The following is a 21791-nucleotide window of genomic DNA, read 5'->3' as shown; positions in this document are numbered from 1 at the left end:
GCGCCTCCGCGCCACCCCGCAACGCCCGCGTGGTACGGCCCGCGCTCCCCCGCGGCGTGGTACCGCCCTCCGCCCCTCCCCCTCAGGTCGCGGGCCTGGTGCCGCCGGGAGGACCGGGTCGGCGGCGGCTCCTGGAAAACAAAACAATCGCGGCGCCGCGGGGCTGAGCGCGGCGAGCTGGGCCGGGACGCGGCGAAGGGCTGGGCGCCATGGGGCGGGCGCGCGCGGGGCGGCCCCGGCGCCGTGGCTAGCGCGCCGCCTCCGCGCCGGGCCTCCGGGACGCGCGCCGGAGCCTCGCGGCCAGCCGCCGCGGACGCCGCCCGGCATGGAGCAGTGTGTGACGGTGGAGCGCGAGCTGGAGAAGGTGCTGCTCAAGTTCTCGGGCTACGCGCAGCTGTGCGAGCGCGGCCTGGAGGAGCTCATCGACTACGCGGGCGGCCTCAAGCGCGAGATCCTGCAGAGCCACGGTAGGGCCCGCGCCCGCTTCCCGGTCCGCGCTCCGCCGCGGGGCGGCCCAGTGACCTCGGGCCTCCGCTGTCCGTCCTCCCGAGGCCCCGACCTGCCTCCCGCGGCCCGCGGCCTTGTGCGGGTCGCGGCCTTCGGTTGTCCTCGGCCTCCCGAGGTCCCGGGCCGGCCTCCCTCCCTGGCTTTCTATTGGAAGCCAGCGTGGTCCCCATCTGGTGCTCAGCACGGCCTCCTGCAACTTGGCGACTGCCGGCGGAGCCGCTTTTCTGACTCGTCGCTGGCCGGTCCCTAGCAGACCGCCGAGGCGACCCGCGTCCGCATCCCCGGAGCGGCCTCCGGGGGAGCGAGGAGCGAATTGCAGCAGGAACTGCGGTCACTCGCTTTACCCGCCCCAGTCCGTACCTGTTTTCCTTCCAGAAGTCGGGTTTTCCGTAGGAGGCATTTTGCCAAGATCGCTTCGCTGTCGCCCTGCGCCCCGGGACAGCCTTGCCGAGTTGACTTGGGGAGCATTTGATGGGGCTTTACAGTAACGAGGAGGCCTGGCTCCTGGTCGGTGTAGCCGTGGAGATGACCCCTTCCAAGCGGCAGTGCAGGACTTTCGTCTGGGGGTTTCTCAGGAGCCCGAGCCCTTCCCCGCCTGTGGGCTCCTGCAACTTGTGAGCACAGAAGCCACTTGTGAACTTTGAGAAAGAGCTTGGGCTGAAATGCTAACGCCGAAGGCCCATGGGCAAGCCGACTGGGCTCTGTCAGTGGAAGAAAGGCGGCTGCGTTGGTGTTGAACCTGGCACAGATAGGAAGTAGGGCGTGGGAGGGAAGACGGGTGCGTTTGGCTTGGGACACAAGAGAGGGAGGAGAAGATTTAATGAGGATTGTCAGTGGATAGACACAGGTCTAGGGCTGCTTTCCCATGTCATTTCTAAGGGGACAACAGGTGATCACTTAAGATGCCTGGAGCCACAGCCTGGAACCTGCCCCTGGAGGGTGGAAGGCCAAGGCAGAGAGCTCAGAAATGGAAAGGGGCCAGGCTAAGGAGAAGAGAGGTTGCTTTGCTGTCATTGGCTGTTTGGGAGCCCCTGACCCTTACAGTTTTGTGGAGTTCTTAGAACCAGCTGGATACCTGGGGGTTAAGAAGAAGTTATAGTGGTTGGGGGAAGGAAGCTCAAGGCTGCTCCTGTTCAGTCCTTGAAGCCCCCTTCCCTGGAAATCACCTCTTGTGGAAGGTTCAAAGGAAGGAGCCAGTGATGGAAAAGAATGAATGAAGGGCCCAGATTTGGAGAAATGGAGGGGATATTTCCTCTTTCCAGATCAGATCAGCAGTGCAGGGTTAGCTGGATTTAAGAGGGAAAGGATGGAAAGTAAAGAACCTTCCATGAGAGAGAAGATGTTGCAGGGGGGATGTGATTATGAGATTTGTTTTAGGGAATTGAGGGCCAGTACCAGGTAAAATTACTGAGGCAGGAATTTGTTTTAGACCTCTCTACTTGGAATAAGAAGTTAATTTCAGAAATTCATTCCAGAGATAAAGATGCCTGGAGATGAAGTAAGTCTTTACATGTTTAATTTGAAGTACCTAAAATTGGACTGTCTGACATTTAAAAAGTGAGCCTGCGGCTCCCATCCTCTATGCAGTTCTTCATACACTGTGAGCCTGCTTTCCTTGTGACAGTCCTTGGTCTTGTTCTCTGCCCCAGGACCACTGTTCGTCTGTACCGTCTAGTTTAGCTGTTAAGCATCAACTTTATTGTGCGTGCTTGGTTTTGTGACACACTGCTCTGGGTCTTTAATGACCTCTCTGTGTCTCAGCGCCCATCTGGGAACCTACCATTCTGTTCTGAAAGGTCAGGACTTGAACGTCAGTTGTGTTCTTTCACTTGGCAGATTTACCAGCCATTATTTTACTCCCCCAATTTTTTTTTTGTTTCCAGGGTATACCGCCTCTAGGAAAAAAGCTGGTTCTGCTTGGGCCTTTTTTTTTTTTTTCTCTGAGTAGGTATCTTTTGATCAGCTGCTGTGTCCTGGGTGCTGAGGTCACTCTGAGGCAGCCTTAGGTTTCAGTGGGCCACTTTAGTTTATCAGGGACAGAAAGAAATAATCATACTGGGGATTGAAGACTGGGACACTTTACCACTGAGCTACACCCTCAACCCTTTTAAGCAGGGTTTTTTAAAATTTTTTAAATTTTTTTATGTTGAGACAGGGTCTCACTAAGTTGCCCAGACTGGCCTTGAACTCATCATCCTCCTTCCTCAGCCTCCTGAGGCCCTGGAGTGATGACAGGTGTGTGTAACTACACCTGGCCGGCCTAGACTTTTAAGAAGAACCAGCCTGAGAGTCTTAGCCCTTATCTCCTAGATTTCTTAATCCTCTGGAAACTGATAGCAGGGGAATGCACCTTGGGCACTGCTGACCTTGGGTACTGCCTAGGTCAGCACTCCCTGAGTCTAAATGTCACCATTCCCTCCTTTTGTTTTTGTTTTTGTCTTGACTTTATTTTGTTTATTTTAGAGGATTAACACTTTTAAAGGTGTGGGACAACTAAATTTCCCCCCTTCCTAGCCTTCTTATTGATGCCTGATTTCTTTTGACTTTTTAAAATTTTTCCTTAAAAAACTGCTCTGGATTGAATTGTGGAGTAAAGCCATCTGAAGTCTGAGTTTTCATTTGGGCACCCTTAGAATCATGCCCCCAAATAGATTTTTTTGTTTATTTGCATCAGAACTGCTTTCCATTTTGCTTTTTATTGAATTCTTTCCATTTTGTGAAAAGTGGAGTTGTTTTCAGTAACTCAGAGCTAAATGCAGTGTATGTAATATTTATAAACTAAGATGTTTTAGTTGTTTTCTGCCTCCAGTATAGTCATAAAAATGTTAAGCCAGGTGTAGGGTATTTCGGGGGAATCCGACTGTTTCTACTGGAATAGTCTAGTCCTAGGTGGTGAAGTTGTCAGGCTTTTTACACTGAGTCCCCATCATGGTCCTGGATGTCAACAGCACCCACTTGTGCTGGGCCCCGCTGCTGTACAGCTTGCTTTCCAGTGTGCTGGGCTCTTCCCAGGGCTTGGCCCTTGTCGGCCTGCAAGCCTGTGGTCTGGGCTCACAACCTTGTGTCAGTGTAGTTGTTCGAGGCCCTCCCCAACCACCGAATTGTGAAAATAAGGACAGGCAGAAAATTGTAAGAGTAAATACCCAGCAGGAGTTAGGGAGAGAAAGCTGTCCATCCTGAGAACTTCTTCGTAGAATCAGGGGGCCAGAATAGGGAGTAGGTCTTGTCATTCAGTTGAACACCTGCTGTCTTAAGCCTTGTGGTCAGCAGAGAAGAAAATGGGACAAGCAGACGTCCACAATGCAGAATGACATGGAGAGTTACTTTAAAAACCAAGGGACAATGGGAAGTGTATGATCTTCAGCTTTGTGGCATCCAGACACCCCCTTTTAAAAAAATACCTTTATTTTATTTATTTATTTCTATGTGGTGCTGAGGATAGAACCCAGCACCTTGCATGTGCTAGGCGAGGCTCTTCTACAGCTGAGCCTCGATCCAACCCTGTCGCCCTTGAACATGTTCAGTGTCACGTGCTCCTGAATGACTCAGGATGTCCTTTTATAGGACCGCGTGGTACTGGTGTTGAGGTGTATTTCATTGTCTCTTCGACATACCTTGGGAGGCTTTTCTTTTACAAACAAACTGACTCAAAAGTGACGAGTTTGAATACAAGCCAGTGGGTTCCAGAGGTGTGTGGGGTGTTATTGAAAGAGGGGGGGAAGCTTGGAGTGGGGAGGGGAGGACCCTTCGTTTGTGTCTTATTTGGAAATGGTGTATGAGTGTGTGTCCATAAAGAATCCTTGGAGTTTTCTACTTGACGATTCCGTTGGCAGATGGACACAGCACTGTTTCCCATTCCTTTGGTGTTTGGTGTTGGTAGTCGCAGTCTCCAGTGCTGGCCAAGAGTGTGCAGTATATCATTTATTGTTTTTATGTTCATCTGGTAACTAGTTACTGAATGTCCTTGGCTCTGTCCTCCAGGGGCTGACAGAGACTTTATGTTCTGTAGAAAGGGGCGTGAGGACACCACCTGGGCTTCTCACTACGGGTGTGGTCTGTCCATCAGCTCTGGGTTGGTTAGGCAGGTCTTGTGGGATGAGGAAGCTGGCCTTGCCTGCGGAGGTGGGGGTGGCCTTGACTCATCCCAGGTGTCTATCAGGTCAGACCTTGTTCCTGGAACCCAGATTGGCTCCAGGCAGAGGGATGGAGGCAGAGATGCCAAGTCTGTAACCCTGCTATTAGCCATGCTTGGGACCTTTGCAAGCCAAAGCAGAGTCTTAATGCCTTGTCTCAGTCCCCCAACCCGTCTCTTGTCCATTCCAGTCTGGTTGTGCAGGCTTCGTGACCAGTGATAATCAGTCTTTGAGTAATGGTTGCTTCAAACGAAAAGGGTCAGATGCTTAGGCTTTAAAGTAGAACTGTCCATGTCAGTTTTAAACAGAATACAAAAGGGAGCCCAAGTCTGAAGACACCCAACTCAGTAAGTCCTCTGGGGGGTTCTCGCTTCTTATGAGGCCCCTGGGTATGGACCACTAAAGAGCACACACTGAAATCAGATAAGGGAGTTGTTCTCTTGTTTCTGTCTAGATAGAGGGCCCTGGTCTGCCTGGGTCCCTCCTGGAGGTGCTGGTCGGGGGCTCCTAGGGCTGGCATAGGTGCACGTCCTTAGTCACATTTAGAATGGCCGTGGTCTTTCCCTTCTAACTGTCCATGCGTGACTGCTGTGGGTTGGCTTTTCTTCTACCTCCTATTAGTAAATCTTTGGTCCTGCTGCCCGGGACTCCTCAGGGGTTGCTTTCGGGGACTTGGAGGAGCCTCTGCTCCTGCAGCCCTGTCCTCTACCAGGGATGGCCAGGGCCTTACAGACCACCGGTGGCTTCTTTGGGAAGCAGCAGGGACATTGTCCTGTTCAGTGACCCTCCGCTTCGCAGATTGGGCACTGGTTGGCTTCTGTTCTCTGGGGTCCTTGTGTTCCCCCGTATCAGTAGGCCAGGTGTCATGACTCTAAGGATCTTCTCGCGGAGGTGTGACCTATTGGCCATGCAGTTCACCTTGTAGAGGAGCTGAGCTGGAGGTTTTGTTGGGTTTGCAGTGTTGTGCCTGTGTGCCACCTGCGTGCCTGTGACCTGACTCCCCATGCTCGACACATGGACTGCTCTGCACCCCCCACCTGCCGCGTCTCTGGGTCAGCCCATGCTGGACACTCTCCCATAAGAAGAACCACGCTGTATGGGGCATTTAGTGTCCGGCTTATCTCGCTTACCTTAACGGCACTCTCCCCCCGTGTTTCCTACCACTGGCCGTTGTCTGTCCCACACTTGCTGCATGGCCATCCTGTGTGGTTGCCAGTTTGCGTGCAGGGCCCTGGCCACCCGTGCATGAGCCCACTGTTTTCAGTCCCCCAGCCTGAGGGAAATGGAGCCAGACGGTGACCCCTGGCTTTCTGAGGAGGAGCCTGCCTGCAGTCTCATTTCCTTGGCGACGCCTGGTGTCTTCTCAGTTAAGCCATCCTGTGGGTGTGGAGGAGTACCTGTTTGATCTGCCTAATGATTACTATCTTCAAGCACTTGTTCACATGCTTATTGGTCATTTATGTGTCTAATTTGGAAAAATGTCTATTCAGATCTTTTGCCCATTTTTAAATTGAATTGATGGTCACATTATGTCAGGTTGTAAGAGGTTTTTACTTTATTCTGGATATGTTAACGTGATTTGCAGGTATCTTCTCTCATTCTGTGAGTTGTCTTTTCACTTAAGTGTGAAGCACAAAGTTTTTATTTTTTATTTCTTACATACACGGCAATAGTGGAATGCAATACATTCATAGTTAATCGTTCACAGCATGATTTTTCGTAACTCTCTATATAAAATATATACACACACACATATACATACACAGCAGGAGTTCACAGGGTGAGGTTCATGGAGAGGCTCAGCTCGGTGCCGCCCACTTAGACACAGCAGAAGTGAGCAGCCGAGGCAGAGTGGCAGGTCCCTTCTTCCCTGGAGGATGCACCGAGCACCTTTTAGACACGTTTTGAGATTTTCCTGAGGTCCCAGGTCTTCCTTAGCCAAGTTGTGTGAAAACAGGTTGGAAGGGCCTGATACAGACTGTCCCTGATGTGCCCTGGAGCTCCAGGCTTGCATGTCCACTTAATCCACTGGGCCCTGAGGACTTTCTAGCTGTTAGTCCTTCCATCCTCATTGCAGACAACACTGTCTTGGCTAAAGATCTTGGGGCCATCTGAGAGCCCCCGACCCTCATAGTCAGTGGGAAACCCTCTGCCAGGTGCTGCAGATCCCTGAGTTCCACCCACCTGCGTGTCTCACTGATCTGTTCCTGTGTCCTACACGATGACCGTTCTGGACCTTCACCTCAGCTTTTGTACTTCTTTGCCCAGAACCTTGCAGTGGATCTCCCTTTGGCTTGGCTTAAAATCAAAGTCAGTCTTTTTTTCTTTTTAAGCTTTTTTTTTATTCTTTTTATTTACACACGACAGTCATGACAGTAGAATGTTTTTGACATATCAAACATACATGGAGTATAACTTCCCATTTTTCATTGTGGTTGTACATGATGTGGAGTTAACTGGTCGTGTTTTCATATAAGCACATAGGAAGGTGATGTTCCATTCGTTCTGTCTTTCCTATTCTCATCCCCTCCCTTCCCTCATGCCCTTTGTCTAATCCATTGAACTATCCCCTCCCCCACCAATGGTGTGTTAGCTTCTGCATATCAGAGACAACATTCAGCCTTTGGTTTTGGGGGATTGGCTTATTTCACTTAGCATGATATTCTCCAGTTCCACCCATATACTGGCAAATGCCATAATCTCATTCTTCTTTATGGCTGAGTAATACTCCATTGTGTATACACACCACATTTTCTTCATCCGTTCACCTGTTGACCCCATGGTTTCTCCAGCCACCTCTCTGTTTTCCTTTGCCAGACATTTACTCGAGACACTCTGGTGTCTTTGCTGTTCTTCAGCTGGTCAGGGTTTCTTTCTGCTCCTTGTCCTGGGATGCTTTTCCCCAGGGTTGCCATGTGGCACATTATTCTGCTTCTCCTAAGTCTTCACTCAGATGTCATCGTCTCAGTGGGGCCTGCTGTCCATTTCCCCTGTTTTTGCAGTTGATTGAACTCATACCCTCCCTCTCCCACTCTGGCCCCTCCACTACATGTGTCATTTTTCGATCACGCGTAGTTTGCTTGTCGCGCTGTTTGTAAGTTCTAGGGCACGGCTATCTGGTTATTCAGTGGGTGTGCACAGTGCATGTTTGTGAAGTGAAGAGACTCCGGGGCTCTGTGTTCTTGGACTTGCTCTTTTTCAGATTCTTGGGCCCTACCTGGTGAGTCAGAAACTTGGGGGGTGGGACAGCTGCTTTAACTAGGTCGCTGGGTGACTCTGATTTAAACCAAGTTCAGAACCACGGGGTGGAATGTGGGTCGAGGTCCAGAGCCAGGCCTGGTGCTCTCTGTGGACGTGAGATATGGCGGAGAGATGGTCAGACTGGATTGGTTTGCTTTGTCTCCCTCTTCCTCCCCTTTTCCTGCCAGAGGAACCACCTGGAGGCAGGGAGCACAGGGCAAGAGGTCATGGCTTTAGTAAGCTTCAGAGATGTGTCGGGGTCCAGAGAGCCAGTGGGAGGACTTGGGGCCAGGTGTAGAGGCACCATGGCTCAGCTCCATCACAGTAGGAGGCTAACCGAGCAGAACTGGCAGAGGGGCCAGGAGGGTGCCTCCGGGGTCCTCTCCCAGTGCACCCACTCAGGACATGATGAACTCCTGCAAGGGACTCTGGACCAGCACCAGGTGTTACCTGCAAGGGAAGCTCCGGGCAAGCTTAGTGCCAGGATTCATTGAGGGAGGGTCGTGCATTTGTGTGGAATAAAAAGCATTTAAACTAAATCATCTAAGAAATTCAGTGACAACCAAAAGGGTTTTTTTTTTTTTTTTTTTTGTATTGGTATTGAATCCAGGGGCACTAAACCACTGAGCCATATCTCCAGCCCCCTTTTTATATTTTATTTAGAGACACAGTCTTGCTGAGTTGCTTAGGACCTTGCTGAGGTCCTTTGAACTTGCAATTCTCCTGCCTCAGCCTTCTGAGCAGCTGGGATTGTAGGCCTGCCTGACCACAGCCAGCCAAAACCAAAAGGTTTCCAGGATGCCTTGAACATTTTCACTGAGTTGAAAAAGTAAATTTATTCACTTAGACATAATAGACATAATTTTCTGAAAAATAATACTGCCTTGGTGGTGGTGTTCAGTTTGTGCTGACGTTTATCAAAGAAATGGTTTATTTCATATTAAAATTTTCTTATTCCCAGTGAGTGCTTTCATGGTGTTTACTTGAAACACTAAAGTCTGTGAATGTGTCCCTCTGTCTCGAAGCAGATCCCAACTTCTCTTTATCTTCCTCCACCTCTGCTGTTCCGAGGGTCTCCTCAAAACCTGCCCTCTATGGGTCTGCTTTGGGGAGTAATCTGCCTTTCTTGTTTTACAGGCCAAGATGCTGAATTATCAGGGACACTGTCACTTGTTTTGACTCAGTGCTGTAAAAGAATAAAGGATACTGTTCAAAAACTGGCATCAGACCACAAAGACATCCACAGCAGTGTTTCTCGGGTTGGAAAAGCCATCGATAAGGTATGGTACCGAGGGGCACCGGTGCTCTTCAGCTTTCTCTGTTGGTACTTACTACCGTAAGCTTTCCCAGATTGTTTTATGTGATTCCTCTGTCTTTGCTTTTGGTAACTTTGCTGAACTGGTTTTACTGTTGTTCTTACTGAAGGGCCTTGTTGCTGTTATTTTATTTATTCATTTATTTTAGTTGTAGATGGGCACAGACCTTTATTTATTTTTATGTGGTGCTGAGAATGGAACCTAGTGCCTCACACAGGCTAGGTGAGCTCTCTACACTGAGCCCCAGCCCCAGTCCCTGTTGCTGTTATTTTCAAAATGAAAATAAAATCAAAACAAACCCTCTCTCCTTTTATGGCTCTATTGTTTACCGTTTGTCTGTTGGGCAGGGCCTAGATACCAAGGCCACCTTGTTCTGAGCACCTTAGCCCAGGGGCCCGGAGGAACCTCCTGTGGCCAGGGTGCCTGCTCCAGCTTCATCTGCTGTGGGTGATGAGCCGTGTCCTCAGGTCTGTCCTTCGTAGTGCTCCTGACCCTGTGTTCCTGTGGGCATGCTGGTTGCTTTTCTTTAGTGTTGCCTTTTTTTGGGGGTCCTGAGGATTAGACCCAGGGGTGCTTTACCACTGAGCTATGTTCCAGCCCTGATTTTTTTTCTGAGACGGGGTTGCTAGCATTCCTGGTGCCTTGATAAGTTGTTGAGGCTGGCCTTGAATTTGCAGTCCTCCTGCCTCCCTCTGTGTGGGGTGACAGGCGTGGCCCCCAGGCTGGCTCAGTGTTGCCTTCAGGGGACAGAGGGAGCTGGCTGCCAGCCAGCAGGATTCCTTTTGTTGGGTGACTTTCTCTGAGGGGCGTCTTGAGTCCACAGTCTGCACTGAGGTGGGGGGGCTCAGAAACTGCTGGTGTTCTCAGCACTAGACCAGTCTTCCCTGGGGTTCCCCCGTCCTGATGGGGCCTCAGGAGGGTCGTCCAGGGTCACCACCTGGTTCCCATGACCATTTCAGCCACTGGGAGAGCGCGACGGGTCATGGGTCCTCCTGTTCACATAGCATGTTGGGAAGGGCAGGAAGAATGGGGGGGCGTTCTTCCTAGCAGAGGTATGGTATCTGCTGAGCTGTAGAGTCGCCCAGTCTGTGTGTGCACCACTGAGAACTGTGACGCAGAACTGGGTGCTGCGGATCTAGAGACTGGCGTCCAGCTGGGGGCCAGCTGTTTGAGTGACCGCCTGCAGCAGTACTGAAAGGCTGGGTTGAGGTGTCTCAGAGCTGTTCTTTACCTGGAGGGTTGGAGGGGTACGATGGGGCTGTGCATGCCTGAGCTCAGGGACTTGCTTTGGCCGTGCCTACAGAGGCATCCCTGGCCTGTCAGAGTACTCTTACCATGGCCGTTGTGCAGTAAGGGCTTAGGCTCATCAGGTTCCAGACACATGGCTGGGTCAGTGATGGTAGTCACTGGCAAGGGCTGGAAAGGCAGTGAGTATCCTCTGCAGCCTTTTTGAGGTTGTGAGGCCTGTTTGGTAACTCCTAGGTGGTGCACACAGCTTTGACATCAGACCTGCCTGGACTGTGGCGTTGGAATTCTTCGGTTGGTACCTGAAGTGTCTGCTGGTGTGTTAGCATAAGGCTTATGGGAATGAAAGTAAGGCATGTGAGGGTTGGTCTTAAATCATTTGTAGGTCTTAAATCATTTCCAGGCATTAACTCCTGATGGTGTTAAGAAGCTTCAGATTTTGGTGGCTGATAGTGACCAAGGCATGCTAGTGATTCTGATGGCTCAAAGCACAGAGAAAACCCTAGGAGGTTCCTGGGGACATCTGCGTGACCACCAGGCTGGCTGCTGGACAGCAGAACCAGAAGGCGCCCTTATGGTCAGAAGAGCTGATCCTTCCAAGTAGCCAATCAGAGCTGGTGTCTGGAAAGAGGCCCCCAGTTCTGGAATCAGTGGGGATGATCTCAGGAGCCACACCTGATGTGTGTGGACTTCCAACCCCTGGGACTGGGAATGGCCAGGCAAGTGAGGCTCCAGGTGTGATTCCTGCTGCGGGTGGGGGACCTGTCCTGTCCGTTGCCTAGTTCAGGTGTTGTCTTATTGAAATGATCAGAGCCCGGTTGTTCTTACCTGCTTGCGCTGGTGCCTCTCTGAGCTGTCTTCTGGTCTGTACGACACCCATGAGGTTGTTGGTAGGCAAAGTGTTTAGATGTGCCTGGTGACATTTAGATGTGCCTGGTGATGAGAACGGAAGTCCCTCTCTGCGCACCAGGGGACACATTTGAAGTGGTCGACTGCGTTCCCGTTTTTTGAGGGGCGGGTGTTTGAGGCAGTGTTCCTGATTACATAATCTGCTCTTCCTCCTTTGAGAACTTTTTTTTGCATGTACTTGGAAATTATAAGGACTTTTTCAAGTAGCTGTAATTCTTTTACAGTTCTTTCAGACTTGCTCCATGTTCCTCTAAATGCAACTTCTAGGTGGCCTGGGTTCTTCTCATCTATCACACATCACCTTTTTTCCTTTAATGTCTGTAGTTGCAGATGGACACAGTACCTTCAGTATGTGTTCTTATGCGGTGCTGAGGATGGAACCCAGTGCCTCATGGTGCCCCTGCCCCAAGCTCGCCTGGAACTCTGGATTTAGCGGGTGCTCTCAGGGGCACGGGGGGCGGGGCGGGGGGGGTCCAGACGCACAAAGGGGGGCCTGCTCCTCCTTTCAGGGCCCTCTTCCCTGTGTTCCTGATCCTGTCTGGCTTGGCTGAGGGGGAAGTTGTCTCCCTCCTGAAGCTTCTGCATGCAGGGGGAATTCTGTGAAGGCCTTGTCACCGGAGACTCCCTGGGCTCTCGCTCAAGCCTGTTAGTTTGTACAGCTGGGCAGCTGTTGTGAAGGCCGGGTGGACCCTGAATCGGTGATGAACCGAAGCCATGTGGCCCGAGGCTGGTGGCAGACTGGTCCAGGACCCGCAGACAGGCCAGAGTGCTGTCCAGCAGCTTAGGAGGGCCCCACCTTCTCCAGATGACAGGCGGGAGGCCGGGGCACTCCCTGCGCAGGCTGGCCTTTGTTTCTTAAAGCATATTATAGTAACCAGTCTAAAGTGAAAATCACACTGTTAAACTCTGCCAGTGGCCAGGAAGTCAGGAAGAATTTCTAGATTTGAAGAGTAGGGACCTGTGACAGCTTAGAGGAGAGAAAGTGTGGCCCTTGAGAAGGGCTTGGAGTAGCTTTGCATGAGGTGTGCAGGAGCGTGGGGGTGTAAGGGAGGCCCAGGCTGTGGGTCATCTCCATGCCCACCCCAGCCTCCCTGCTCAGGCCGTGGGCTGGAGTGGTGGTCTCGCCTTCTCCGGACTGGCTTCCAAGGCCAGCCCCCCGCCAGAAGCTGCTGTGGTCATGTGGTCTCTGGGCTAGGGCTCTTCTCCGCCTAGGCAGGCTGCTGGGGGAAGGAACTGGGGAGTAATTTTTTGACATGCTAAATGGTAATTTTTTCCTTTAATATTTTAAGGCTTCTTGGGTATTTAAGTTCTCTAGTTCTTCTCCAATGTAAGCAAAAAAGAAGTCTGTGGTGTTAGCCAAGACATTTTATAGGTTTTAGGTTATCATGAACCTAAAAATTTTGGGGGCTGGGGTTGTGGCTCAGCACTAGGGTGCTTGCCTAGCATATGCAAGGCCCTGGGTTCAACCCTCAACATCACATAAAAATAAACAAGTAAAGGTATTGTGTCCAACTACAACTAAAAAATAAATAAATAAATTTTTGAAGGGTTCTGCTTTAACATGTTGACTGTTTCCTATGCCCATAGTATGAGCATTATTATAAATAAAGAATATCAGCCCTTGGATTCCACGACAATACTTGTAAAAACAATATGTTGGACTGTTTTTAACTGCCTTCCCTGTTTGTAGATAATCTAGAATTCTGTCCTGTTTAGGGCACTTATTCACTGTTTTAAATTTGTCACTGGCTTTTTATTTCCTAAGAAAAGCCAATAAAAATAGTTACTGCTGCAGACTTCCAGGTATGTATTTATGTGATAAAATAATAATACTAGGATGTCAAAGTGTCTAAAATTCGCCGTGTGGTGAAAAGCTAAAACAGTGTGTCCATGTAGGGTTTCAGGCTGGCCTGGCCGTGTGCGCTTAAGTGCTTTTCGCACACACCAGGCACTGGAGAACTCTGAGGGCGCACGGGAAGGAAGGGCTCTTGGGCCATCTAGGGCCATCTAGGGCTTGTGGAGTGTCCGACTGGGAAGGGGGGTGTCGTTCAGAGCAGCAGTGGGAGTGACCTTCTTCAGGACTGAGAAGGGACAGAACAGCGCCTAAGCGTGCACAGCTTGGCCTGATGGGGGCTGTTCCTACTAGGGGTAGGGACACCTCAGGCCAGGGGACGGCAGATGGTGGAAAGCCCAGCAGGTGTGGGTTTGATCCAACAGGAGACCAGAGGAAAAGAGAGTGAACTGTGAAAGCAGTTGAGGACTGGAAAGGAGTGGTCAGCGGCAGGGAGAAGGCGGCCATCATGCCCCAGGGTGGGCCGTGCTGCGCAGGCTGGATCAGGAACTGTCCACGGGTTGGTTCATTCCCCATGTGCTGGTAGGCCATTCCCTCCTCAAATAGGGGAAACCAGGCTCAGGGGTGTGGAATAACATGCCAGGGGTGAGCTTGGGAGATGTGCTCACCCAGCTATCCCCTCTGAGCAGTGTGTTTTACTGGAGAATCAGCTTAGCCCGGCAGAGCTGCTCCTGTTGGAGGAGGGAAGTAATTATCAAAAAATGCAACTCCGTGGTCTGAGCAGTTCTCTGCCTCTAGGTGGAGCAGCTAGCTTGTGGAGCCATGTGCTGAGGGGTTGAGACTGCAGGGGCAGCCATGTCCAGGGTGAGAGGCGTGTATTTAAGGTGTCTAGGGTGAGCAGTCTGGATGAGGGATGAAAGCTGCAGGGTACAAGTGTCCAGGGTGAGAGGCGTGTGTTTAAGGTGACCGGTGAGCAGTCTGGAGCTGCCTTTGCATAGGCGTGACTGGATGTGAGGGGGTGGTGGCATGTAGCTATAATCTCAGTGATTCAGAAGATGAGGAAAGAGGATTGCAAGTTTGAGGCCAGCTTCAGCAACTTTGTCAAAATAAAAAGGGCTGGGGATGTGGCTCAGTGGTAAACCATCTCTGGGTTTTATCTCCAGTACCAAAATAGTTAAGTCAACCATTCTCCCCAAAAATACAATCCAAGAAAATGAACGACACTGTGTGAACTTTGACAAGGCGTTTAGTAACTTGTGGAAATTTGTGATCGAGATGAAGACGCTGCTTTTCAGATCATGCAGTCTGAGCATGCGCTGCCTTGGTTCCCGTGCCTGCTGGCTGGCCACTGCTTGTTCTGAGGACAGAACTGCCCCAGCCAGCTTGGCACCTGCGTGTGCCGTGGGGTAGGCACTCCAGCTCCCTCCCCTGGCCTTTGCATTGGGCTTTTTGAGGAGGGAGGGGCTGGGAATATGAGCCTCAGAGTGGTGGGTGAGTAGCCCTGGAAAGAATCCAGTCTGCACTGGGCAGCAGCCCTGGTGCCAGGAGACAGGCAGAGAGGTTCCCAGGCTCCCAGGCGGTTGCCCTCCTGCCTGCCCCCTCCTTCAAATTTAGTGTACTTGGGCAAAAGGACTTGTGTGGTAGAAACCAGTTGTCCTGACAGGGACCAGAGCCAGGCTCTGTGACCCTTTCTGGCCTGAGCCTCTGTGTCAGAGTGGTGTGCCCTTTCCATCTGAAGGCCGCGCTCTGTCCTGCCCCAGGTCACACTGTGTTGATGGCGCCAGGTCTGGGAGTTTGCTTGTTACTCTTGCTCCAGACACAGGTGCATGATGTGGGCGATGGGGGTCTGTTTAAGTGTGGAGCAGGCCTGGGGGAGAGCCGCGGCTCTGCAGCCAGTTGGACTGCAGGTCAGAGAGTCCCCCTGGACCCCAAGGCCCACTTTGCCTGCTGCTGAAGGTGTGGGGCTGTGCCTGGCTCTGCACTGTTCCAGTTGGGCAAAGGGAAGACCTTGCACCCATTGGGCCACGCCAGCTGATAGTCTGCAGTTATATTTAAATGATTTGAAGTTAGTGAGTTTGTTGTTATACTTCTGTTATTAAACGCTTTAGTAAGTCTTTATGTTTCTAATTGAGACTCTTAAATTAAGCATAGCATCAGAAAATTTGAGGGCCAGGCCCAGCTCTTAGATCCCACAGCTGGGTGGGAGACAGGGAGAGGGTGTCGTGTACATCGTTCAACTTAATCTTCATCATTCTGTAAGGTGGGGGTGATTGTCCCTGGATGTAAGTGTGAAAACTGAGACTTGGGTTGAGTCCCTTGCCCAGGTCACAGAGCTAGAGAACAAGCTGTGAAGAGCTGGGTGCCCTGAGGACCTTCACGCAGCTCTCCTCCTCTGCCTCTAGCGTAAGAGGGATGTTGCTTGGGGGAGGTAACAAATAGTCTCTCAAATGCACTTCCCTGGTCAGTTCAGATACAGAGCCAGTGGGGAGGCGACCAGGCCAGGGGTAAAAGGCAGCAGACGCCAGGCTGTGATGGGTGCGGGCCTGGTGCTGCGCAGGGCCCTGGGCACAGGCAGGATGAAGGAGCATTTTAAGGATTTTTAAAAATCCTTTACATTGTTTTTTTTGTGTGTGTGTGGTGCTGGGGATCTTAAAAGCTCCGAATGGTTTGGTACATTGCTGTGCTCTGTTTATGAAGCCAGTGCTTATCAGTGTGAATCTACCATCTCTTTGAAAAGTAGAGGAGAATGTAGACTATCTAAGAAGGTGGCTGAGCTTTTAGAGGAGTTCTCTGGGACTCACCGAGGATGAGCTGTTTCATCGGGGACCAGGGCCTCATCTGGGCTCCACTGGGTTTTGCTGCATTTCTCCTGTAGGGTTTCCAGTCGGCCCAGACGCCGGCAGTTCCTGTTTTCTCACTTCTCATTTACCCCTGATGCTGCTGGGCTAGAAGCCCCTCTTCTAGAATCTGACAGGTGGAATGAAGGGGTGTTGTCTAGTTGTGCTTCTCCTCTGACCGTCCATCTCGGTGGCTGAGAGTCTCTTTGCAGATCCCCTTGGCATTGCCCCTTCTGTGAATCTCATGCTCTTTCCATTTTCCCCATGGATGATTTGCCTTGGTCACCATTAGGAGCTGTGTGTTTGTTTTCTGGCTCCTGGATGCTGACCTTCCGTTGGTTGGGTATGAAGTAGCTGTTGTCTTCATCTGTGGAGACCAGGGTTTTACCCAGGTCTTGCTCTGCTAAGAGTCTTCGCAGGTGCTTCTCGTCGCCAGGCAAGATGGAAGACGGTTCCTTGTTGATGCACCAGTCACACATTGTTAGGTCCACGTACCCACCACGGCGTTCTTTGGGGTGGATGGGAAGTTTGAGGAAAAGTGCACGAGCACATTAGAGGGTTGGTACTTACTTAGGATTTAAAACAAATGCTGGGTCTTACCACAGTACCCTGGCTGTTCAGTAATTGTGACTTCACAAAGCATACTTGAGAAGTGGATTGGTTCTTGATGGTAACCAGTGAAAGCCAGTCCTTCAGGTTGGACTGATCTGGACATGTTTGAGTTGTGGCTAGGTTGTGGGCCTCGTTTCCTGGCGATGTTTTAGTGGAGCGGCCTGGGCCTCCTGTGCCTCAGCTCAGGGTTGGTGTGTTCTGGATTTCTTTTCCCAAGCCATAACAGCTTCTGCAGAGGGACACACCCTTGGATGTGTGCTTTTTAAATTTTTGGTTGTTACTTGAGTCTTAACCTGACCATTTAAGAACATTGTGCCAGACTTTGCTTTGTTTTAAAAATGTGAAAGGAATATAACAAAACAGAAGATGCTAGTAACAGCAGGTATTCTCAGCGTCGACCACCTCCTGGCGGGTCTGCGGTGCTGCTGGTTTCCTTGGCAGCCTGGCAGATGAGTCCGGTCACCTAGCAACGGTGCAGGAAGCGTTGCCCGCCTGACGCCACTCTGGGAGCCTGCATTTGGAGCAGAAGTGGGAGCTGTGGGCTCTCGGCTGCTTCCAATGATCTTGGCTTCAGTTTTTTTTTTAATATCTATTTTTTAGTTTTAGTTGGACACAATAACTGTATTTATTTATATGTGGTGCTGAGGATCGAACCCAGGGCCTTGCACATGCTAGGTGAGCACTTTTCCACTGAGCCACAGTCCCAGCCTGAGACGAGGATTCTTTTGTCTGATGTGAGCAGATGCTGTCACAGGAGCTGTCGAGGTCCCGACTTGGTTCATGCTGCCGTGTAAAGCTGTCTTAGGAAGGGATTCTTCTGAAGTTGTTTTCTTTCCTGAGGAAAAAGTACTGGACGTTTGTTGGGGGCTGATGAGGCTGAGGAATAATCGTTAAGTGAGCAGTGGAAACCTATAGGTTGTGTTTGGGTTGAATCCGTTTAACAAATTAGCAAGGGAGCTTAGTCTTGAGGGTTCTCGTCTGGAGCATTGAGGGAAGAGTCCTGAGTTTATGGTCAGCTGTGCCCTCTTTAGAGACCCAGGCCTGTCCTGTATTCATTGATTGCCTCTTTGTGAGTAAAGCATGAGAGCGCATAATAGCACACATTACCCTCTGGGCAGTATGATCAGGAGGGCCAGAATGTGCAGTGTGTTAGTCATCAGAACAAAGGAAGTCCAACTTGCTTAGAGTATTGATGAACTGTTGTGCGGTCAACTCTCATCAGGCAGAGTCTGATAAGCAGAAGTGAGACTCCAGCGTCTTACACAAGCTGTGTTTCCAGGTGTTATGGAACAGTTCTGAATACACATGGACACCCCTGCTTCAGCGTCGAGGTACTTGGTAGTATTTCTGTTGTTTAGGTTTGATATTAGGCCAAGAAAGATGTCTGTGATCAGAGAGAATAAAAATTCAGACCGACAGTGATTTTAGTGATTCTAAAAACAGGGTAGAGAGCTCTTTAGGGGGAAGAAAAATGTGCTAAATTTTGGAGAGGAACGCTCTTCTGCATTGTGGCGATTGTAAACAGTGGGCTGTTTGTGGTAGCATTGCCAGTTACTTCCTACCTGTTCTCATCTGGTCAGCCTGTATTTGAGCATTGTAATTTCACTTATACCTAAAGATCTTGTCTAATTGAGTTTATGTGCTTTTTTAGAAAAGCAAGTTCTAGAGGCTTACTAGGGGGTAGTGCCTATGACAAAGGCAACTTTCAGACCATGATGTAGATGCTTCTCCTTCGAGAGCTCAGCTCGCTGTCCTTCTGTCCCACAATGCACTTGAGCAGTTCCCGCAGAACCAGGCTGCCCGCCACAGGCTGGATTCTCCTTCCCCTGAGAGTGTCTGTCTGTCCTCTTCACTCCTGAAGGCCGCACTCACTGGTGCAGAACACTGGGATACTGCTCTGCTCTTCTGGAGTCTGAAAGACGTTGTCTCTCTCCTTTCTGGACTCTGGTTTCTGTGGTGGTGACAGAAGTCTGTGATCACTGGAGTCATTTGCTGCTTTCTCCAGCTGCTTGCAGGTTCTGTTGAGTTTTGGTTTTCAGTCCTTAAGTTTCAGAGATGGAATGAGAGGTGTCTGGGTAGGATTTCTGTGAACCTGTCCTCTAGAGTTCTCGGGCCTCTTCATGGGAGGTTTGGTCTGCGCACTCGGGCTCTTCTCCAGCTCTCTTTTCCACAGCACCATTTCTCCTCTCCTTTGGCTCAGTGATGACACGACTGTTAGCTCTTGTATTTTCCCACCAGTTGTTGAGGCTGTGTTCATTTTTTTTTTTCTTAGATCTTGTTTTCTGTTCTGATTGAGTGGTTTCCAATGACCTTCACTGACATTTTGCGCTGCGATTTTGTTCTATTTGAATCTATCCAGTGAGTTTTTATTCTGTTCACTGTATCTTTAGTTCTTCCGTTTGCCTCAAGATTGTGGCCCTTATTATTCTTAGACCATTTTTGTAATGGTCTGAAGTCCTGGTGACTCCAGCATCTCTGTCACTTTGGCATTGGTGTCTGTTGGTCACCTCTTGCTGTATGTGTGGAGATGTTCTTGGCTCTTTGTATGCACACGGTTTCACGTTGTGCCCTGGGTGTCTCAGTCATCGTTTTTCAGTGCTCTGAAGTGGCAGCCAGGCACGGTGATGTGCCTCTGTGATTCCTGCGACTCAGGAGGCTGAGGCAGGAGGATCGCAAGCTGGAGGTGGCCTGGGCAACTTAGTGAGACCCTGGCTCAAAATAAAGTATAAAAAGGGCTGGGCGTGTGGCTCAGTGGTAGAGTGCACCTAGATTCAATCTCTGGTAACCAAAAAAGGAAAAATGGTGGAGAACTTTGATTTATTAGTGATTGAGCTGGTTGGGTTCAGGCCACAAGTCCTGATGGGCGTTCTGGGTTGTAGTGTCAGTGTCAGTTTTGTTTTGTGTTCACTGAGAATGTGCCTGACAGTCGCCAGTCTGCCTTAGTGTTGTTGTCAGCGTCTCCAGTGTGCTGCTCAGACCTGGGCATGCGGTGCTGCACAGCAAGCCCGGAAGCTTCAGCTCCCGTCTCCCCATGCCTTTGCCAGCGGGGGTGTGAATTGTTAGCAGTCCCATGAGAGTGACTGCTCTCATGGGGGGGAGAGTCCCTTCTGCGGTGGTGTCTAATAAGTTAGGATTGGTACTTACTGGGAAACTTTAGAGGGGAGCGGAGACCATTTTTGGTGGGTGGGTGAATTGGTCAGGACTCATGACCCCCCTTTCTTTTCCCAGAATTTCGATTCTGACATCAGCAGTGTGGGGATCGACGGCTGCTGGCAGGCCGACAGCCAGCGGCTCCTCAATGAGGTCATGGTGGAGCACTTCTTCCGGCAGGGGATGCTGGACGTGGCCGAGGAGCTCTGCCAGGTATCAGCGTGTCCGCGGGGGAGCCTCTGGGTGATGCTGTTTGCAGAGTGGGGGTCGAGTCTTCTGCAGGCTGTTGATAGATTTTAAAATGAGGCTGGACCTCATTTTACAGGTAAATTTTTTTTTTTTTTTTCCTAGTGGTGCCAATCTTAGTCCTAAAACTCACGGCCTCCATTCTTCCCCAACTCTTGCCCAGAAGGCTGGTCCCAGGCTCTGAGCCAAGGGATCAATAGAGACTGCTTTCCCTAGTCCTCTGTGGCTAGGGAGATTGTGCAGCAGAGAGGCAGCCTGGACAGAAGCATGGCTTGCTTCCTCATCTGGCCCCACTTAAGGATTTTTTTTATCAAACGAATTCCAAAGTAAAGTTTACTTCGGGTGCGTGATGTTTGCCCTTTCTCTCTTTTAGAGGTGGGCCTTGGCTCTTGGGATGGTTCACCAGTGCCTTGCCGTCCCAACAGCAGCCGCTGCCTGGGTTGAGGGCTCCTCAGGCCCCGCCCTGTGTTTCCTGCTCTCTGAGCCCCAGGAAGTGGGGACTGTTGTTGGAAGTCTGCAGATGAGGGGTTGAGGTCTGCAGATGGGGGGCCGGGCTCTGCAGATGGTGGGCCGGGGTCTGCAGATGGGGGAGGGTGAAGCCTGGAGAAAGAGGGAGCTTGCCCAGGGCGGGACAGGGTCTTGGTGAGGGACTGGGAACTGTGGTAGGCCCTCATGTGTTGTCTCCCTCTGTTTAGAGAAATGAAGGGCCAATAGGACTGAGTAACTTAAAGCCGGTCTACAAACTGAACTATAATCTAAGCCTTTTCTATTTTAAACCATTCAAATAAATGATAATTCAAATCTTTCTCTGAACCTTTTGGGATTTTGTTTGTGTGTCTATAAATTTCTTATAGTAAATTATATCATTGAGGATTAAGTTTATTTTCAAATAATAAAGACCCGAACAACAGTGGCTTAGAAAAACATGAAGTTTATTTTCCCACGCAGAGTGGGAGGCAGTGAGGAGTGCACAGCATGTGCTCCGCCTTCCCTGAAGTTCCCAGGCCTCGTGACCTAGCTGCTTCTCAGTTGTCCTCAGCCCTCGAGGGTGGCAGCTACCCCTCCAGCACTGCTGTCTCACAGCCTCCTTCCTGTGAAGCCACAGGTGCCCCTTGCAGCACGGTGGGCAGAGTGACGGCCACCATTAGTCTCCACCATGGAGACACCTGTCCCAGGAGCTGTCAGCTATCTGTGATCTGGAGTATACTCACTATGCTGCTTTCATCCTGATTCCTGCTAACAAACGCTCTTTCTGTTTTTCAGGAATCTGGTCTTTCTGTAGACCCAAGTCAGAAAGAACCGTTTGTGGAGTTAAATCGGATATTAGAAGCTTTAAAAGTCAGAGTTCTGAGACCTGCCCTGGAGTGAGTTACTGAATTTGCCTTCTTTTGGATACTTTGAAAGAACTGTACGAAAATTAAATTAGAAAGCACTTTAGACATGTTTAGATGTGTTTGTCTTACCTGGGGTAGACGTCAGAGAGATCTGTAGAGAGTTCTTTCTTTTAGCCAGTGAAATACGGGGATGTGTAAGAGGTTCCCTGGGTCCTTGGTGCTCCACCCTCTGTGGGACCCCTTCTGACGACCCCCCTTGCTCAGGCTGTGTGACAGGGTGTTTGAGCCCCCATAGGGTGCTGGACTCTGGGCCAGCCTTCTGGGGAGGTGTGTAAGTAGCTCCTTGGATAGAGTGACTGTGGAGAGTGCAGACGTTTGGTCATGGAGCTCTGTTCACGACTACTATACCTCTTGATGCTCCTTTAAGAACTGGTCACTGACAGGAATTATCTGAGGAAGTTACGGCACTG

General features: G+C 50.5%; 1 protein-coding gene across 1 annotated transcript in view; it reads left to right on the top strand.

Moving 5' to 3' along the window:
* Window positions 1-242: 242 nt before the first annotated feature.
* The window catches only part of Rmnd5a (required for meiotic nuclear division 5 homolog A), a 37872-nt gene continuing 16323 nt past the window's right edge, over window positions 243-21791 (top strand). The window contains exons 1-4 of the mRNA XM_076832842.1: window positions 243-467; window positions 9018-9160; window positions 19820-19954; window positions 21251-21351. Coding sequence (XP_076688957.1) covers window positions 326-467; window positions 9018-9160; window positions 19820-19954; window positions 21251-21351 — 521 coding nt within the window. The 5' untranslated portion in view covers window positions 243-325. The remainder of the gene's footprint in view (window positions 468-9017; window positions 9161-19819; window positions 19955-21250; window positions 21352-21791) is intronic.

This window comes from Callospermophilus lateralis, chromosome 14, assembly GCF_048772815.1.
Source record: "Callospermophilus lateralis isolate mCalLat2 chromosome 14, mCalLat2.hap1, whole genome shotgun sequence".
In the NCBI taxonomy this organism is placed as follows: Eukaryota; Metazoa; Chordata; class Mammalia; order Rodentia; family Sciuridae; genus Callospermophilus; species Callospermophilus lateralis.
Note: the sequence above shows the minus strand (reverse complement) of the source record. Positions and strands in the feature narration are given on the sequence as shown.